We start from the raw sequence: 20,991 nt of genomic DNA, 5'->3' as shown, positions 1-20,991 counted from the left end.
ATGGTACATGTATTTAAAATTGGAATGGTTAGGGAACACATATTTTGAGGCTTTCATGTAAGTCTTAGCTCTTGTGACATTCGTATAATCTTTGTCTTTGAATTTCATTGCTCTTTATTCTATGTCACAAATAATTGTAGTAAACCACACAATTGAAAGCTGCAACAAATAGCTAAAGAGGCTGTGTTACTTAACAAACAAGTGTGTCTCAAAATCATAACTTCTCCAACAAAGATTTTATGGTAATCCACTAATCAACTTTTAAGTAGAATGACTTTTATTTTTTTAGATGGCATTCTGACAAAGAGTAATGGTTTCTTTGGTTAATTCTGCATAATTGTTATAGTAGCATTTTATATGTGGTTGTCATTGTTGCAGGCTTGGGTGTATCAGCGCTTCCAAGGTATGGGAAGTAAGGATGTATGGGCAAACTATCGGGAGCGAAATCCACGCGCGATGCTTTTTGTGCCATTGTTTGGTTTGGCCACACCAGACAACTACATAAACCATCTGGATAGGTTGGATCTGAGTGGCGTTGTCATGGCCCCATATGACTTTCATATGATTTTTCCCCCAGATGGATTTTTTAACTTCATTTACTGGTATCCAGATTGATCGGAAACATGCTCGAGACTCTATTGATCAAACATCGGTTAGTAACGAAGAGACTCTACTCAGAGATGGAAGAAATCTCATGACAAAATGAACCAAAACAATTTGCAAAAAGGGTGATTAAAAGGATCCAATATTCAATATGATGTTGAGACTTCAAAATTGATTGCAAGTATTGGTATCTTTAAATTGGAAGCATAAAAAATGATTGCTACTTTATTTTCCCTTTTTATATCTTTAAATTGAAAGTATAAAAATAGTTGCTACTTTATTTTTCCTTTTTATACTAGATAAGTAGTGATTTCTTTGCCATTGTACACTTGCATACTTTTTTAGATGATACTTTACCTTTCATATCTTCTGCTGTCTTCTATTGCGACAGCAAATCAGCTCACCACATTGTGGCTTACTCTACCTTTCATGAACACCCTAAACATATAGAAATAGATTGTCACGTTGTCTTTGAGAAATTACTCGACCTTCCAATTTTCAGCATTGACCTTGCGAACATACTATGAAGCCTCTTGATCCTCAGGAATTCAGAAACCTTTGTATTTGGTTATGAGGAGGCAAATTGTTGCCGACTTGGCCTTTAATCAACTGTAACATTTGTTACAATGAGGAGGCATCAACACCCCAAAATTATGCATACCCTTCTTTATTTCTGATAGCAACAGGACCCTTTTAAAGTTGCAAGACCGGTACAAGGAAAGCTATTGTAAATTGAAAAATCATTCAATATCTTTCTCCTCGGCAAAATTAATGTATTGTTGGTCTGAACATGATAGTCTTTAATCAATGCATTTACTAGAAATACTTTCATTCAATTTGGACATTTGTCAAGTTGTGCATTCGATTTATAAGAATCTGATTCAATCAACCGCTTTATTTTCATCATCTATAGCCTTATTGGCTATGTAAATTTATAGTACCTTGCATTGTGAATATGAATCATTTGATATGCTAAAAATTACCCTTTCCTATACGTAATCTAGAATTGTTTATCAATTTCTAACACTAAACTTTAGTTATTTCCTTACTCACATGCATCAATCATCCGAATTTTGCTAAAACTATCCCATGTTTGACACGGGTATACACACTAGTATAATATAATAGAAAAGAAAACCTGTACAACACATTAAAAAATGAAACCTGTATGACTTATAATAGCTGGTTTTTCCAATGAGACCCATCATGATCGCATCTGGTGAAAGCAGCATACTAGGCATCACCAATAATTAAGTTAAAACAACCCCTTAAAACTTCACCTTTTGTTTGGCCATGGTCAATCTAGATGATAATTAAATAGAAACATAAATACTTACTTTTCTGGTTTGGCCAACCAAGACAAATAAATATAAATACTACTACATAGCGCATATTTTATACCAGAAAACCTAGCTATGTTGGAGCACTTGGCAACGAAACTAGAGTGTTGGTATGAAGCCATACATCATAATTACCCACTGCAATGCCATCAATTTTTGTCAGTTCTCTAGTCTTGACATTGTAACAAAAATTTACTCTTTTGAAGCCTGAAAATCCATTTCGGTTTTTTATTGAATAGATAAGTGTTGTAAAGAAAATTTGGTCGTTGAACCAGAAACGAAATATCGCGCACAGCGTTGCAATATTGTCAAAATCCAGTTTGTGGCCGCAAGCAGCCTCGTAATCAAAAGGTCCCATCTCATGATAAAGATTCCATTTTCCTAAATCAAAATCCAAAGTATAGATTTGATATGTTAATGTTATAGTGCTACTAATACCTTCAACGGTAAGAATCCAAGAAAGACGATCTCCCATCCATAAAACAACCCCCCACAGAGAAGAATTTACTGGTGGAGAGGGGAGTGGATACTCTCCTATAAGAATTTCCCGGTCAACATCCATGACAATAACTCCATCATTTGTTATCCAATAGATATGATTTTCTCCATTATAAACAGGTTTCCATAAAAAATTATATTTAAGGATAACTTGTTTTCTAGTTGCTATCTCTTTCCATGTGTGATCAACTCCAATTCTTAGGACGTAAAAAACATACCAATCAACCCCCTCAACATTTAGAACATCTATTAAGAACAACTTGAATTGGGCAGTGTTGGGAACACGTGCTATAGTAGATCGAAAATGAATCGTTCTTTTCGAATGAGTGGGATAAATTGGAATTTTAAAGCAGGACTTAAGGATAGGGTTTACTGCAAAAGTTAGTCTATTCCCTTCACGAAGCAGTAATATGCCATGGCATGTATTCAATAAAGTACCCATTTTTGAAGGCATTCCGAAACGAAACTTTTGTCCATTGACATGATCTAGGAAATAAGAGTCTCTACCTGACTTGATATTTTCAACGTAGAGACCGGGTGGTTTAAGTTGAAGGCAGGATGGAATAGCAGTAGACCAATGTTTGGAGACGTACCTTGCAGAGTTAAGTAAACAGTTAAGAGGAACTAAACAAAGGATAGCAAGCATCACGTCTTGAGAGAGCTCTGAAAACCGATTACGATTACTTGAACTACTTGAGCATTGCACAATTGCAGCATCATGTGATTCAGACCTCTTGTGCCTTTTAACTTCATTCAAATTCATTTCAGATCTATCTACCAAATTCAATCAGAAAAACGATTAACTTCATTCAAATTCATTTCAGATCTATCTACCAAATTCAATCAGAAAAACGATTAACTTCATTCAAATTCATTTCAGATCTATCTACCAAATTCAATCAGAAAAACGATTAACTTCATTCAAATTCATTTCAGATCTATCGACCAAATTCAATCAGAAAAACGATTAACTTCATTCAAATTCATTTCAGATCTATCTACCAAATTCAATCAGAAAAACGATTAACTTCATTCAAATTCATTTCAGATCTATCTACCAAATTCAATCAGAAAAACGATTAACTTCATTCAAATTCATTTCAGATCTATCTACCAAATTCAATCAAAAAAACGAAGAGTAAAGATAAAACTTTGATTCAGAAATCTCCCAATAACTAACCTGCTTTACGGTTCCGAATCGGATGTGATACAAGAATTTGGGAATCTACGTTTGGTGAAACCCTACGATGAAACAGCAGATAGATAAAAAGCACAAGTTGAGGAAGGTTATCTAAGGTTCGTTTTTTTTTTTTACTAAAGTTTAAGGTTACATTTGTTCTAATATGAAATGAAACCATCCAATTGAACTATGTCTCAAATTATTTATGTATTTATTAATAGGTTAAATATGTTTTTCGTGCATATAAATATCTAAACTTTTTGTTTTAATTTCTTTAAAATTTTCATTTAACTCTTAATTAGGGCTGGAAATAAACCGAATCAACTCGATTATAGTTTGACATTCGACTCGATATCTAATCCATTGAACTTGGTTCATGAACCTAACGAGCTGGACTTGAGCTACATATAGTTCGACTCGTTAGGTTCATGAGATGGCTCGATTATCGATTATATATATAAATCAATTTGAGTTAATTTTTAAAAAAAATTAATTTAAATGTGGCTGAATACAATTTTGTCTTGAAGGGAAGAGCAGTTGGAGTTTAAAAGTAAAAGAATATTATGAATTTTGTTCACAGCTAATTGAATTTTGTTGGATTTTTTTTGTCTTTACTTGTATCAGATATTTTTCTTCTTATTTATGCAACCTTTAACTTTATATAATTTATGTTTACTATATGCATGCTTATATATATATATATATATATATATATATATATATATATATATATATATATATATATATATATAAAATCAAAGATCTATAAATTAACTTTTTTTATAATATTTTTTTGGACAAGTTGAGCAACCGAACTGAACCTAACGAGCCGAACCGAACTGTTCGTGAACTTTAGACGAGCTGAAAAAATAGTTCGTGTCGAACTCGAGCCGAGTTTCAACCCGAACCAATTCTTATCGAGTCGAGTCGAGCTCAGGCAGGTTCAATTCGACTCGACTCATTTTCAGCCCTACTCTTAGTCCATAAAAAATGGATTGGTGCTTATGAAGGCGCTAAGCTTTTGCAATGAAACGGTTGATCGGAAACTAATGTTTTGGCAAAAGCGCAAGAATTATATGCATGTGGAAAGAATGTTCAATTTACTTTAATGAAAGAGTGGCACGCCCTCCGTGATCAACCACGTTATGGTAGTCAAGTAGGAGGAGATATTGGCTCAAAAAGTAGTGGATCTAAGAGATCTCACGAGGACTCTGTAGGATCTAGTGCTCGTCAAATGGGAGGGGAGGCAGCTAAAAAAAAGGTAAAAAGAAAAGCAGGGACGCTGCCTTGGAGGAGGTGGAAAAGGAGTGGGTTGAATTCAAAGAATTAAAGGAGCGAGAGATGGAACAATTGAAAGAGTTAACCTTGGTGAAACAAGAGAAAAACAAATTGATGAAAGAAAAGACTGAAGCTAAGAAGATGAAAATGTATCTAAAGTTAAGTTCCGGCCGTAAGAAAGAGCTGTTTGGAAATTAATTTCAATCAAATAGTTGTTTGTATCGGTCAAAATTGTCAGTGTTGTCTAGTCCCCAGTGTTTGCTTTAATAATTGTCAGTGTTGTTTAGTCCTCAGTGATTGTTTTATTATCCCCATTGATAGTCCCCAGTGTTGTCTAGTCCCCCGTGACTTATTTCACATACTATTTGCTTTAATAATTATCTCCATTGTGTGTCCATTATTTCACATACTATTTGCTTTAATAATTATCCCAATGTTTGCTTTAATACAATACAACAACTTATTTCGAATTCATCAGTGTCCACTACACAATACTCATATCTACTTTCAATTTCACAAATCTCATTGTAGATGGTCTAAGAAGAGGGCAACTTTTTGTTGGAAAGTGTAGTTCTTGATCTCATAAAATTCATTTTTTTAATGTCTACATCCAAAGTAATATAAGCAGTATAATATTTTCTCCCAAATAAGAACCAATGAAACTGAATGACTGAAAACATTTCTCAACAAAATTCATCCAATCCCATTCATGAATACTCTTACCACCTGATAAGTGTTTTGAAAAAAATTAGTATTTCATGTACAATATAAATGTCTATATATCATATATATAGTCCTTCAATTGTACTAACATTTTTCCTTCCACAACCCTTTTGGTATATGAGCCTTTTAAAGATATCTCTCAAAAGTTCTTCAAACAATCTCAAAAAACATGTTCACATTCATTAGTAAACTTTGATCTTCAGAGGCCAAGAAAAGTGTTTCAGTTTGATTTACTTTGGTGTTTTCTGAACAAAGCATCAGCATCACTGTATATAGCCACAATGTTTGAGAAGACAGCAAGAATAATCATGACAATGGATAAAATCTTGTCCTTCTTAGTTGCAATGCTTTGTGGATCCCTGAAACAAATGAATTAAAGTTCAAAAGGATAAAATCGAACATGAAACCTCCTTGATTAAGAGATCAAAACTAAGGTCTACTCGGACAACTAAAAATTGGTGAATGCCTCTATAGTTCACATGGCTATCAAATATGGACCAATTTAAATATTACTTCCTCAATTTTATATCCAGTGTTAATCAATTCGGCTCGGATCAACCGGTTTGACTAGGAACTTTTCCGGTACGAGCGTCTCATCAGATGAAATATGCATTGGACTAAGAATAGACCGCTATAACTCGGCAGAATTTTGGAAAACCAGTGACTCAGACATTGATGTAGCAAAAAATAAAATAATGAAACATAATGTGATCAGTAATGACATTTAAATAAAGTAAGAAAACTCACCTTAGAGCAATTGCAGCAGGGAAGATAAAACCAAGACAAACAGTGGCAGTTGCACCAGTGAATTGAAAAACATCCCAAATGCTAGGTACAAAATTTGCAGCCACATAGAGCAAAAATATGAGTCTAGTGGTGATCGAGGAAAACCTCCAATTATCTAATTCCAAAGAGCTGGCCGAGGGAAACACAAGATCATCCAAATTGAAGCGAAGCGAAAAGAAGATAACCGGGAAAACAAGCATGAGATGGAGGGCGTAGCTGATACGAACGACGTCATTGAGAATATTGCTATAAGGGATGCCAAGATCAGTATCAAAGTTGGCTAGCACATCATCAAGAGTTGACTCGCCAAATAGTAGGAACCCAAATAGAGCTGTAAGAATGTATATACTAGAACATAGAACCAGTGATGCACTTATAACTGGTTGCATTGGTGAAGAGTCTCCAAGTTCATTGTCTATTGTATGCACTGCAAAGGATAATACTTAAGTTAAAATATATATTATTCAAGCACATCAAATTTCTCAGTACTATTATTTGCAATATCAAATTTCAGAGTTCAGTCGGGGAAGTGTCATCTAAGTAGTAAGAGTTCGACCTTGTTACTTCAAAGTACAGCAAAGAGATGTTGTTTTGCTGATAGATTCTTAAGAAGATTTCAAGTTGACATAAAGTATGTATTCAGAGACTAATCCAATACTCAAAATAACAACATTTGAGGTTGAACCGTTAGTGTAAAGATTTTTTACGTTGTCAATCAATCATAATGGTCATATCATTAAACAGTTTGACATTTATCATAACTATTTCTAATGTCGCATATGATTAGTTGTGATTTGTTGGCACTTGGCAGTCTAAATTTTTTTATACCGACTGTGTATCAAAATTAAACTCTTTAAAGTTCACCAATAAGGGTCTTCACAACAAGAGTAAACTTCATATTTTGAAATGAAAGTACACATTGAGGTAGCTTACTTACCATTATAATGACAAACAAATGCTGTCACAAGAACTGGAACTGCTGTAAAGAGATTCCAAATAGATGTCATATCAGTAATATTAGGAAGCAACCTAGGACTGTCTATACTTCCATTAAACAATTTCACAAATGTGATTCCTGCAGTTATGACAAGAAAAACAATTGCCAGAGCCACTGCTAAACCAGAAGTATATTTTAATGAATCTGCAGGCATAAAACAAATAAAAAAACTATATGGTTATTCTCAATAATAATATATTTACTAAATGAGGTAAATCATGTAACATACTTGAATTCATTGTATTGTAAAATGTACCTATCCTCTTAAAGAATCCTAATGGAGCAAATACCACAAGGGTTGTAATAAGAAGAACAAAAGTACGCCCAGTCGACCAGTGTTCGCCAAACCATCCTTCAAGTACACCGAAGTGATGACTTCCGATGAAGTTGTTCCAGACAGTACATCACCTGAAAATCAAGTAGCCTAAAACATTCAATTTAACCAATTTTTAAGGCTTGACAAATTTAATTGTAGAAAAACTATATTGAAGTTTCTAAGCATAAATAAAGACTCATAAGCAAAACCAATTTTAGATCCAATATGAATATGTGTAGAGAATTGAATTACCAATGATGATGATGTAAACAACAAGAATACCAAAGTTGTTAAAAAGAACAGAAATCTGAAAAAGCAATCTACCAAGACTTCCAAAAGCATATCCCATGACATCACCATAAGATTGAGCCTTAGCAACTCTACTAAACCTCATGAGAATATCCAAAGAGGTATGAGTAAGCAAAGCAAGGAATATGATTGAAGCAATACCAATTGTTAGTCCCAAAACTTTCATGGCTGCAGGTAAAGCCATGATTCCAGCACCAATAATAGTTGTTGATAGATTGAACACAGAACCAGCAAATGATGCTGCTGATTCATTATTCTTGTTACTATTAGATCCATCATCACCATGTTCAATTTCAACTTCAATTTTCTCATCTTTTAGCAATGGACATTCATCTATAACAATTTCTTTTGTTCCTTTAGGATTGTTGTGTATTCCCATATTGATAGCTATCTCAATTCTCAATGATGAATGATGATGGTAATTTGTCAACGTATGATATACAAATATATTGTATTAATTTTTTTTTTGGTTACATTATACACTATTTTTTAAAGTTGTCCTACTTGATTGGATGATTATCTAAATTTTGTATGCTTCTTTTGTCTTTGTGTATTATTTAAGTTTTTTTTTCCACACATTTTAAGTAAAAATGTAAATAAACAAATAATATAATAGTTTTACTAATTGCTCCAAAAAAAAAAATAGTTTTACTAAATTATCTATATTTCTATTATTAGAGTTAATTACTTTTATAAATATAAAGTGAAGTAAATCAACTAAAGTAAAGTGCATATTACTATTAACATATAAAATTATGATAAAATAATTAATATTATACTCTCTCCGTTTCAAAATGAATGTCCCTTTAGGCAAAAAAAAATTGTTTCAAAATGAATGTCACTTTACACTTCCAATAAAACGTTAATTTTTTTCTTCAAACATTATCCTCAATAAATACTTCAACTTTTCTCTCACACAATTTTCAATGCAACTTTAACTTTGTCTTTTTCTTATAAAGTAAGGGCAGTTTAGTAAAAATATTATGTCTAATGGTTATTTCATATTATTCCTTAATATATGTGCAATTGGCTAAAACGACACTAATTTACTGTAGGTTTGGAAATATACCACCTTTCATGTTAATTTAGTCGGTGGACCACCTTTCCTTTGTTTGTTAGAGATAAATAGTCATTTTCTTATGTGAATATATAATGAATAGGCATAATAGTCTTTAAATATAGAGAAATTATAAAATAATTTTTGATTCTGAACTCTGGTAATTAACATTATAGCCTTGAAGCTCTTGAAAGGTTGAAGCGTGGTGGTTAAGGCGCAGAGGATTAAGTAGGCCTGAAAGATATATTTAGTAAGAGAGTGAGAGTTTCCTTTACAGTTGGCACATTAACATTGTGAGCAATCCTATTAAGCATTGAACGGTTGGAGAATTGGAATGTGTTTGGTTGAGGTAACGGTTAGTGCCAGTTATTGGAATGTGTCCTGCAGTTGTTGGTATCAACAAAGTAGTACGGTGATGATGATTAGGATTTGAGGGGTGTGTCCTTCTGTTGTTGGCACCAAAAGTAGTACATTGGATGAAGATATAGGTGGTGATGGAGGAGGGGAGTTTGTAAGATCAATGATCTCATGAATTGACATTTTTGAAGTATCTTATGGATAGGATACTTGATCTTTATTTTGAAGAGTATTGTTGTGAGCTGAAACTGGGAACTGATCTAGTTTATAGAACTCTCTTGCCATTTTTGGTTCAATATTATCTCCCATTACTTACACTCTCTTAGCCTCATTTAAGGAAGAGTATGTGATTATTCAACACAAGTAAAGCTGAAAATTAATGGTACATGTATTTAAAATTGGAATGGTTAGGGAACACATATTTTGAGGCTTTCATGTAAGTCTTAGCTCTTGTGACATTCGTATAATCTGTCTTTGAATTTCATTGCTCTTTATTCTATGTCACAAATAATTGTAGTAAACCACACAATTGAAAGCTGCAACAAATAGCTAAAGAGGTTGTGTTACTTAACAAACAAGTGTGTCTCAAAATCATACTTTCTCCAACAAAGATTTTATGGTAATCCACTAATCAACTTTTAAGTAGAATGACTTTTATTTTTTTAGATGGCATTCTGACAAAGAGTAATGGTTTCTTTGGTTAATTCTGCATAATTGTTATAGTAGCATTTTATATGTGGTTGTCATTGTTGCAAGCTTGGGTGTATCAGCGCTTCCAAGGTATGGGAAGTAAGGATGTCTGGGCAAACTATCGGGAGCAAGATCCACGCGCGATGCTTTTTGTACCATTGTTTGGTTTGGGCACACCAGACAACTACATAAACCATCTGGATAGGTTGGATCTGAGTGGCGTTGTCATGGCCCCATATGACTTTCATATGATTTTTCCCCAGATGGATTTTTTAACTTCATTTACTGGTATCCAGATTGATCGAAAACATGCTCGAGACTCTATTGATCAAACATCGGTTAGTAACGAAAAGACTCTACTCAGAGATGGAAGAAATCTCAGGACAAAATGAACCAAAACAATTTGCAAAAAGGGTGATTAAAAGGATCCAATATTCAATATGATGTTGAGACTTCAAAATTGATTGCAAGTATTGGTATCTTTAAATTGGAAGCATAAAAAATGATTGCTACTTTATTTTCCCTTTTTATATCTTTAAATTGAAAGTATAAAAATAGTTGCTACTTTATTTTTCCTTTTTATACTAGATAAGTAGTGATTTCTTTGCCATTGTACACTTGCATACTTTTTTAGACGATACTTTAACTGATACTTTACCTTTCATATCTTCTGCTGTCTTCTATTGCGACAGCAAATCAGCTCACCACATTGTGGCTTACTCTACCTTTCATGAACACCCTAAACATATAGAAATAGATTGTCACGTTGTCTTTGAGAAATTACTCGACCTTCCAATTTTCAGCATTGACCTTGCGAACATACTATGAAGCCTCTTGATCCTCCGGAATTCGGAAACCTTTGTATTTGGTTATGAGGAGGCAAATTGTTGCCGACTTGGCCTTTAATCAACTGTAACATTTGTTACAATGAGGAGGCATCAACACCCCAAAATTATGCATACCCTTCTTTATTTCTGATAGCAACAGGACCCTTTTAAAGTTGCAAGACCGGTACAAGGAAAGCTATTGTAAATTGAAAAATCATTCAATAGCTTTCTCCTCGGCAAAATTAATGTATTGTTGGTCTGAACATGATAGTCTTTAATCAATGCATTTACTAGAAACACTTTCATTCAATTTGGACATTTGTCAAGTTGTGCATTCGATTTATAAGAATCTGATTCAATCAACCGCTTTATTTTCATCATCTATAGCCTTATTGGCTATGTAAACTTATAGTACCTTGCATTGTGAATATGAATCATTTGATATGCTAAAAATTACCCTTTCCTATACTTAATCTAGAATTGTTTATCAATTTCTAACACTAAACTTTAGTTATTTCCTTACTCACATGCATCAATCATCCGAATTTTGCTAAAACTATCCCGTGTTTGACACGGGTATACACACTAGTATAATATAATAGAAAAGAAAACCTGTACGACACATTAAAAAATGAAACCTGTATGACTTATAATAGCTGGTTTTTCCAATGAGACCCATCATGATCGCATCTGGTGAAAGCAGCATACTAGGCATCACCAATAATTAAGTTAAAACAACCCCTTAAAACTTCACCTTTTGTTTGGCCATGGTCAATCTAGATGATAATTAAATAGAAACATAAATACTTACTTTTCTGGTTTGGCCAACCAAGACAAATAAATATAAATACTACTACATAGCGCATATTTTATACCAGAAAACCTAGCTATGTTGGAGCACTTGGCAACGAAACTAGAGTGTTGGTATGAAGCCATACATCATAATTACCCACTGCAATGCCATCAATTTTTGTCAGTTCTCTAGTCTTGACATTGTAACAAAAATTTACTCTTTTGAAGCCTGAAAATCCATTTCGGTTTTTTGTTGAATAGATAAGTGTTGTAAAGAAAATTTGGTCGTTGAACCAGAAATGAAATATCGCGCACAGCGTTTTAATATTGTCAAAATCCAGTTTGTGGCCGCAAGCAGCCTCGTAATCAAAAGGTCCCATCTCATGATAAAGATTCCATTTTCCTAAATCAAAATCCAAAGTATAGATTTGATATGTTAATGTTATAGTGCTACTAATACCTTCAACGGTAAGAATCCAAGAAAGACGATCTCCCATCCATAAAACAACCCCCCACAGAGAAGAATTTACTGGTGTAGAGGGGAGTGGATACTCTCCTATAAGAATTTCCCTGTCAACATCCATGACAGTAACTCCATCATTTGTTATCCAATAGATATGATTTTCTCCATTATAAACAGGTTTCCATAAAAAATTATATTCAAGGATAACTTGTTTTCTAGTTGCTATCTCTTTCCATGTGTGATCAACTCCAATTCTTAGGACGTAAAAAACATACCAATCAACCCCCTCAACATTTAGAACATCTATTAAGAACAACTTGAATTGGGCAGTGTTGGGAACACGTGCTATAGTAGATCGAAAATGAATCGTTCTTTTCGAATGAGTGGGATAAATTGGAATTTTAAAGCAGGACTTAAGGATAGGGTTTACTGCAAAAGTTAGTCTATTCCCTTTATGAAGCAGTAATATGCCATGGCATGTATCCAATAAAGTACCCAATTTTGAAGGCATTCCGAAATGAAACTTTTGTCCATTGACATGATCTAGGAAATGAGAGTCTCTACCTGACTTGATATTTTCAACGTAGAGACCGGGTGGTTTAAGTTGAAGGCAGGATGGAATAGCAGTAGACCAATGTTTGGAGACGTACCTTGCAGAGTTAAGTAAACAGTTAAGAGGAACTAAACAAAGGATAGCAAGCATCACGTCTTGAGAGAGCTCTGAAAACCGATTACGATTACTTGAACTACTTGAGCATTGCACAATTGCAGCATCATGTGATTCAGACTTCTTGTGCCTTTTAACTTCATTCAAATTCATTTCAGATCTATCTACCAAATTCAATCAGAAAAAACGAAGAGTAAAGATCAAATTTTGATTCAGAAATCTCCCAATAACTAACCTGCTTTACGGTTCCGAATCGGATGTGATACAAGAATTTGGGAATCTACGTTTGGTGAAACCCTACGATGAAACAGCAGATAGATAAAAAACACAAGTTGAGGAAGGTTATCTAAGGTTCGTTTTTTTTTTTACTAAAGTTAAGATGAAACCACCGAATTGATATGTCTCAAATTATTTCATGTATTTTATTAACAGATTAAATATGTTTTTTTGTCCCTATAAATATATAAATTTTTTGTTTTAATTCCTCTAAAATTTTGGTCCATAAAAAATGGATTGGTGCTTATAAAGGCGCTAAGCGTTTACAAGGAAGCGATTGGTCGGGAACTGATGTTTTGGCAAAAGCGCAATAATTATATGCATGTGGGAAGAATGTTCAATTTACTTTAATGAAAGAATGACACGCTCTCCGTGATCAACCACGTTATGGTGGTCAAGTAGGAGGAAATATTGGCTCAAGAAGTAGTGGATCTAAGAGATCTCACGAGAACTCTGTAGGATCTAGTGCTCGTCCAATGAATAGGGAGGCAGCTAAAAAAAAAGAAGCAAGGACGCTCTCTTGGAGGAGGTGGAAAAGGAGTGGGTTGAATTCAAAGAATTAAAGGAGCAAGAGGTTGAACAATTGAAAGAGTTAACCTTGGTGAAACAAGAGAAAAACAAATTGATGAAAGAAAAGACTGAAGCTAAGAAAATGAAAATGTATCTAAAGTTAAGTTCCGAAGAGCATCTCGATGGCCGTAAGAAAGAGTTGTTGGAAAAGTTGGAGCGTGAGCTGTTTGGAAATTAATTTCAATCAAATATTTGTTTGTATTCGGTCAAAATTGTAAATGTTGTCTAATCCCCAGTGTTTGCTTTAATAATTGTCAATGTTGTCTAGTCCTCAGTGATTGCTTTATTATCCCCGTTGATAGTCTCCAGTGTTGTCTAGTCCCCCGTGACTTATTTCACATACTATTTGTTTTAAAAATTATCCCACTATTTGAGGTAAATCATTTAACATACTTGAATTCATTGTATTGTAAAATGTACCTATCCTCTTAAAGAATCCTAATGGAGCAAATACCACAAGGGTTGTAATAAGAAGAACAAAAGTACGCCCAGTCGACCAGTGTTCGCCAAACCATCCTTTAAGTACACCGAAGTGATGACTTCCAGATGAAGTTGTTCCAGACAGTACATCACCTGAAAATCAAGTAGCCTAAAACATTCAATTTAACCAATTTTTAAGGCATGTAATTTATACACACCGACAGTGTAATACATTTGACACATACGCTCAATGAAATCACATTTTGTTATATCACTTCCTAAAAGTTTTACACAGAAAGTACATACAGATTAAATTCATTTATTAAATAAAATTTAATGGATAAACATGATATAAGTGTAGAGAATTGAATTACCAATGATGATGATGTAAACAACAAGAATACCAAAGTTGTTAAAAAGAACAGAAATCTGAAAAAGCAATCTACCAAGACTTCCAAAAGCATATCCCATGACATCACCATAAGATTGAGCCTTAGCAACTCTACTAAACCTCATGAGAATATCCAAAGAGGTATGACTAAGCAAAGCAAGGAATATGATTGAAGCAATACCAATGGTTAGTCCCAAAACTTTCATGGCTGCAGGTAAAGCCATGATTCCAGCACCAATAATAGTTGTTGATAGATTGAACACAGAACCAGAAAATGATGCTGCTGATTCATTATTCTTGTTACTATTGGATCCATCATCACCATGTTCAATTTCAACTTCAATTTTCTCATCTGTTTTAGTTTGTAGCAATGGACAATATTGTTCTCCAACAATTTCGTTTGTTCCTGTTGGATTGTTTTGTATCCCCATATTGATGATTATCTCAATTCTTAGTGATGATTTGCTTAATGCTTCTCTCTCTTACTTGTCACCATATGATATGTACTCATACATATTTATTCTATAAAGTTAGTTACTATGCATTATATTATAAGTACAACGCATCTAAATTATCACTCTCTTACTAATTTGTTCCTTAAACTATAACAATATAATAAGTAGTCCTTAAATTATTATTAATCTGGCATATTAGGTATGTATTTTTTTTTTATTTTAAAAAGAATGATAATCCAAGGACTATCTTATTTGACTAAAAATAATTTAAGGACAATATTTTTATAATTTAGAGATTAAATTGGGAAGAGATGGCTTAGGGATCAAATTGATGATTTTTTCGATGTTATATTATTTCTTAAAATATCTCAATTATTATCACCTAAAGTGTGTATGCTTGCTTCTTTTGCCTCATTTGACTTTGACATTTAACTTTCTTTTCAAAAGATTAAGAAAAATGGTAAATAAAGGAAAAGTGTGATGGTCTTACAAAATTATTGTTATTTTTGAAAAGAACAATTGGGCAATATTTATTGTCATAAATAAAAGTGAAGTACAACAAATAAAAGTAATTTCCATAGTACTAATTTAGACATAAAATTATAAGAAGATAATTGATATTATACTTAATATACAATGACACTCATTATAAAATAGAGTCCGAAATTTGTGATCCGCAAATGTACGTCGTCGTAAAATTTTGCAGAGATATTTGATGTGATGATCGGCTCGATTTGCAATTTCCATCCTTTTCATATTTGTTGTGTGAAATTTGTCATTAGATTCGTTAAAAAATCGAAAATTTGCATACATAATCACTTAACTTAGTTTGGATGCAAAAATATAAATAAAAAGATAAATTATCGCATACCACGTAGTTGATTGCATTACCGTTATGGAATTTGGAAGGCAATATACTATGTATTTTAAGCCACATCTTTCAAACATAATGAAATATAAACAAAAATAATAGTAAAAAACTTACATCAATATTGGTGTAACTTTTTAATTATCCTTTTGTTTATATTGACTTCACTTCAAACCCAATATTTATTAGATTTCGGTCGGTGGACCAACTCATCCTTGTTTTTATCCAAATCCCAAAGAACTGAAATGAGCTTGAAATTTTTAAAAAGAAAATATATTATGTATTAATAAAAAAGGAATGAGAAAAATTGTTATGTTTTCTTCTTTTAAAATTGTTAAGTTGAGCGAAATTTGGAAGCCAACGTGCTTCTAAGCTTCTTTTGACAGCCGGAAACAACGTGTTTGTAAATTCTCTTGGATCAATAATTGAATACAATTGTTGATTTTTTATTATTTATTTTTACCAAATTAAAGAGATTCAAAGGTCCAACATAAAAATTAAGAAATTAGCTTAACATTTTTTGACATGCGAACCTTGAAGATATCATCAAAAATAAATCTATGAAGTTTATTAGGCAGAGTCTACATTCTAGTATAATTTAAAGAGTCTAAAGATTGGCTAAAATTAGTTGGTAAATCAGCACATTGATTGTCTTCCTCCATCTATGAAGAAATTGGACGCATCATACAAAGTCAAAAGATTGTGAATACGCTGCACCAATGTGGAAACCGACCACTAAACTTGCAATTATATGTAGTCATATTACTAAAAAAAATTAGAATCACTTTCCACAATGAGTTGCAGAATACGCCCTCGTCAAGCCATATCCAAACCAAGATGCATGCCCCACATTTCAGCATTAAGTGCGTTACACACTTCAATCTTATGTATGTAGCCTTTAATCATATCTATTTAGAGTTGCAGAAAAGGCCACCACATCTTGAATACTCCCCACCTCCTTTGTAAGCACCATCACTCTTGAGTTTTATCCAACCTTCAAAAGGACTTTCCAACCTATATGTCTCTTTTATCTGAATATTGCGCTGAGGCGGTTGGGTCTAACACGAGTCTAATTCTCTAGTAAAATTTTGGATCGTCAAGACAGGGTTGTTCAACAGTTGAAAATCTTCATTAAAAATAGCTTTGATTCTCCACATGAACCAACATGTGGTCGTGAAAGTTTTCTTTTAGCTCGTGGTAGTTGCGCCAATACCCAACTTGTTAATGTTATTGAAAATCTAGTTCCTACAATCAAGAATAAAAAAATTAGTTATAAAATTATCTAGAACCAAACATAGCCATACTTGAGTAGTGTAAACATAGTCTTGAAGCATATGAACGGTTGTCTCATCCTCTCTCCACATCTAGTACAAAGCAGAGATATGACCACTCCCCACTTGCTTCTCCAGAAATTGGTGAGGATGTGCTATGGAGCCACCAATTGACGAAAGTTTGGATACAATGAAGTCCTCTTCAATCCTATAAAGACTTCCAATCTTCCTCCAGGGCGTGGATATCCCCATGTTGTAACGTATAATCACTCTGACTAGTAAATTGGTGAGTATTACTGCCTCCAAATCCCATTGCATCAGGCCCGTCAACATCATTAAGGGCCGCAAAAACAATCACTTGCTACAAAATATTAGCCGATAAATTATTCTGCATAATTCGAGTCTCGATTTCCCTCATGAGTCAATGCATACCACAAAGAAATAGTGGTATCAATGAGGTTTTGAGAAGCTAAGGTGAGGATCACATCCTCTTTAGGAACACATCTAGCTAGAAATAAGTCCTTCAACCATTTTCGATTTTTCAAACCACATTGCACTGGAAATCACTCCAAATCCCCTCCACAAAGGAGAATCATAAGGTCGGGAGTTGCAAGAACTCGTGAGATCGTTACTTCTTTCATAATTACTAATAAGGATTTTACTCCAGAGCTCATTTTGTTAATGTGGTTTCATATCATCTTCATTAGGAAAGCCTCATTCATAAAATGCAATCTCTTAAATGTAACGCCCTAGTTGTCATATTTAATTATTTGATTTATGTGGAGTCTATATATATATATATATATATATATATGATTTTTGGTGATTTATGTGGTGTGTTATTTTATTATATGGTTTATTTTAATAATAATTAGATTAAGTGTGAAATAATAATTATTTTGGTGTTTGGGGAGTTAATAGAATTTATTAAAATTAATGGGGAGTTAAGTGAAAATATAGGGAGTTAAGTAAGAGGGAAGTTAGGAATTAGATGTCAGAAGCTTTGTACGTGAAAACTGTCAGTTTTGGGAGAAAGAAGAGAAGCGCAAGTAGAACCCAAGAGAATCCATTTGCTGTGCATTTTTCATTCTGAATTAAGGTAAGGGTGAGGTTTACTATATAGTGTAGTTATTGATTTCTGATTTTGAGTTTAACAGGTTTTGGTGAAAATTGGGGATTTTGTGTTTTATGTTGGAATGATGATTTTGGGAGTTGGGAGTGTGAATTGGATGCTAGAAATAGGTTCTAAGTGCATACAGAAAGTTAATTTATATCTGTAAACTGATTTGGGGAGTGATTGGAAGAAAAATGAGATTTTTGGGAAAAACCAGTTTTCTACCCGTACAGAAGTTCATCGCTCGCCTCGCGAGCATTCATGTTTCGCCTCGCGAGTGAGCAACTTCATCGCTCGTCTCGCGAGCAGACCAACTCGCCATGGCGACCAAGCCTGGAAAAAACTTGATTTTTGAAAAGTTGTTATAAGATGTTTTGGGGATGGTTTAAGGTACCTAGATTATATTAATGATGACTGGAACAAGTTTTAGGTTAAAAAGATGAATGGGGAGCTTAGTATTGAGGTTTGAGTGAGGAAATGTCATTTTTCCCGAGAGCACCTATTTTTCACTCGCCTCGAGTTCGCCTTGAACTCGCCATGGCGAGCAAGTGGTTTGTGAACTCGCCATCGCGAGCAGATGTGCTCGCGAGGCGAGCTGTGCAGTTTTGAGTGTTGTTTTGCTTGCATGAATGGTTGTGATGGAATATTGTTGTTTAAGCATAGTTATATTTAATTGTGCATATTTCTGGATGGTTGGATCTCTACTGGATGTTGTTACTGATGACCGTGATTATGCTAAAATTTATTGAATCATACATGTTGTTTAAGTGGAGTCACATGGAGTTTGTATGCATGGTCAGTTGTATGTAGATATACACAAGTAGGTCCATTGCATATGCATAAACAGCGGAGAGGACTCATGTCCTGGAGCACTAGTTGCTCAACAGCGGTGATGGCTTCGGTCCTGATGAATGTTTTAACCATTCAAAAGCGGTGACGGCTTCGGTCCTGTCTGGTACCACATGCATATTTGCATCTATTGAGGAGTCTAAGGTGTTGTCTTAGCAGTGTTGTCATGTCATTTGCATGAGTCTTAGTTGTTGATTGTAGTTGTTGCATTGATGATGATGACGTTGTTGATGAATATGTACATTTGTATACATACTTGATGGGTGGATTCCGATGATGTTGTTGTTGCTTGTGAATTAATTATTTATATTGACAAGATGATGTATTTGATGTATAGGGTGTTAGATTCAATTGAAGATTTTTAATATCTATATTTATTGTTGTGAATCTCACCCCTTCTGCTTGAAAATGTTTCCCTTCCTATGGGTAACTTGCAGGTGATCCTGAGTAGCCGGTGGTGGCTCAAGAGTCGTGTCTAGGGCTCTGATACGTGGGATGAAAATTATTATATTATATGATTGTTGTTTTCCTTCCTATGTATCAATTTTTGGAACTTGTTGATGTGGCCCTTTGTTAGTTGACCTATTGTTGATTAGGCTTAATGCCAAGATGTTGTTGGACAATTTAACCGTTGTTGTTGTTATTGAAATGCAAACTTTCCGCTGCATGATTTTGAAGTTGTTAAACTTGTTGAATGAAATAGTTTTATTTTCTATTTAAGAAATTTTGGATTTGCAATGTAGCATGTCCGTTTGGTGCTTAACTCTGATTAATATTTGTTATTTAATTGCTTTTGGGTAACGGGGTGTTACAATATGGTATCAGAGCAGGTTGGTCCGTCCGGTCAAGTAGTAGAGTCGTGTTGAGCCACCTAGTATAGAGTGTCAACTTTAATGTTGCTTTTTGTTGTTGTTCTGAGTTGTTGTTTCTCGTGAAGAACTTCGAGATGACTGGAAGTAGTGACGCTGCTCTTGTTGCTGCGCTTGAGGTTGTAGCTCAAGCTGTCCAACAGCAACCTAAGACTGAGACTGGTAATGATAGAACCAGAATGTTGGAGACCTTCTTGAGGAATCATCCACCGACATTCAAGGGTAGGTATGATCCTGACGGTGCTCAGAAATGGCTGAAGGAGATTGAAAGAATTTTCAGGGTCATGCAGTGTTCTGAGACACAGAAGGTGCGGTTTGGGACGCACATGTTAGCGGAAGAGGCTGATGACTGGTGGGTGAGTCTGTTGCCTGTGTTGGAACATGATGATGCTGTGGTAACCTGGGCTATGTTCAGGAAGGAGTTTCTGGGCAGGTATTTTCCAGAGGATGTCAGAGGTGACATGTCCGTCACGGAGTATGCTGCTAGGTTTGTGGAGCTTGCTAAGTTCTACCCTCATTACAGTGTGGAGACAACTGAGTTCTCCAGGTGCATCAAATTTGAGAATGGGTTGAGGGCTGACATCAAAAGAGCTATTGGGTATCAGCAGATTAGAGTCTTCTCTGAGTTGGTTAACAGGTGTAGAATTTATGAAGAAGACACCAAAGCTCATTACAACATAATGAGTGAGAGGAGGGGTAAGGGACAGCAGAATCGTCATAAGCCTTACAGTGCTCCTGCTGACAAAGGAAAGCAGAAGATGAGTGATGATAGGAGGCCTAAGAGGAGAGATGCTCCTTCTGAGATTGTTTGTTACAAGTGTGGTGAGAAAGGTCACAAGAGTAATGTTTGTGGTAAAGATGAGAGGAAGTGCTTCAGGTGTGGTCAGAAGGGACACAGTTTAGCTGAATGCAAGCGTGGGGACATTATCTGCTACAACTGCAATGGAGAGGGTCATATCAGTTCACAGTGTCCCGAACCGAAGAAGGTTAGAACTGGGGGCAAAGTGTTTGCATTGACTGGTACG

General features: G+C 34.4%; 4 protein-coding genes across 5 annotated transcripts; all 4 read right to left on the bottom strand.

The window, feature by feature from the left end:
• Window positions 1-1,720: 1,720 nt before the first annotated feature.
• LOC11419492 (uncharacterized) lies at window positions 1,721-3,815 on the bottom strand. 2 transcript variants are annotated; one of them, XM_039828689.1, is made up of 2 exons: window positions 3,622-3,815; window positions 1,721-3,215 (listed from the first exon to the last, which is right to left on the bottom strand). In XM_039828689.1, the coding sequence occupies exons 1-2, from the start codon at window positions 3,797-3,799 to the stop codon at window positions 2,017-2,019; spliced, it is 1,377 nt and encodes a 458-aa protein (XP_039684623.1). In that variant the 5' UTR covers window positions 3,800-3,815; the 3' UTR covers window positions 1,721-2,016. The 2 variants fall into 2 exon arrangements, with proteins under 2 accessions (XP_039684623.1, XP_039684624.1); XM_039828690.1 differs by having other exon boundaries at window positions 1,721-3,211; window positions 3,622-3,798.
• A 1,763-nt stretch (window positions 3,816-5,578) lies between these two features.
• On the bottom strand, window positions 5,579-15,014 carry LOC11446487 (amino acid transporter AVT6A). Its single transcript, XM_039828693.1, has 5 exons — window positions 14,524-15,014; window positions 14,150-14,302; window positions 7,346-7,549; window positions 6,370-6,835; window positions 5,579-5,981 (listed from the first exon to the last, which is right to left on the bottom strand). The coding sequence occupies exons 1-5, from the start codon at window positions 14,969-14,971 to the stop codon at window positions 5,843-5,845; spliced, it is 1,410 nt and encodes a 469-aa protein (XP_039684627.1). The 5' UTR covers window positions 14,972-15,014; the 3' UTR covers window positions 5,579-5,842.
• On the bottom strand, window positions 7,672-8,500 carry LOC120577391 (amino acid transporter AVT6A). The gene is made up of 2 exons (XM_039828692.1): window positions 7,974-8,500; window positions 7,672-7,813 (listed from the first exon to the last, which is right to left on the bottom strand). Exons 1-2 carry the CDS (start codon window positions 8,407-8,409, stop codon window positions 7,680-7,682), a joined length of 570 nt encoding a protein of 189 aa, XP_039684626.1. The 5' UTR covers window positions 8,410-8,500; the 3' UTR covers window positions 7,672-7,679.
• LOC120577390 (uncharacterized) lies at window positions 11,558-13,249 on the bottom strand. Its single transcript, XM_039828691.1, has 2 exons — window positions 13,119-13,249; window positions 11,558-13,043 (listed from the first exon to the last, which is right to left on the bottom strand). The coding sequence occupies exon 2, from the start codon at window positions 13,034-13,036 to the stop codon at window positions 11,849-11,851; it is 1,188 nt and encodes a 395-aa protein (XP_039684625.1). The 5' UTR covers window positions 13,037-13,043; window positions 13,119-13,249; the 3' UTR covers window positions 11,558-11,848.
• Window positions 15,015-20,991: the final 5,977 nt, after the last annotated feature.

Source organism: Medicago truncatula, chromosome 8 (assembly GCF_003473485.1).
Source record: "Medicago truncatula cultivar Jemalong A17 chromosome 8, MtrunA17r5.0-ANR, whole genome shotgun sequence".
NCBI classification, from domain to species: Eukaryota; Viridiplantae; Streptophyta; class Magnoliopsida; order Fabales; family Fabaceae; genus Medicago; species Medicago truncatula.
Note: the sequence above shows the minus strand (reverse complement) of the source record. Positions and strands in the feature narration are given on the sequence as shown.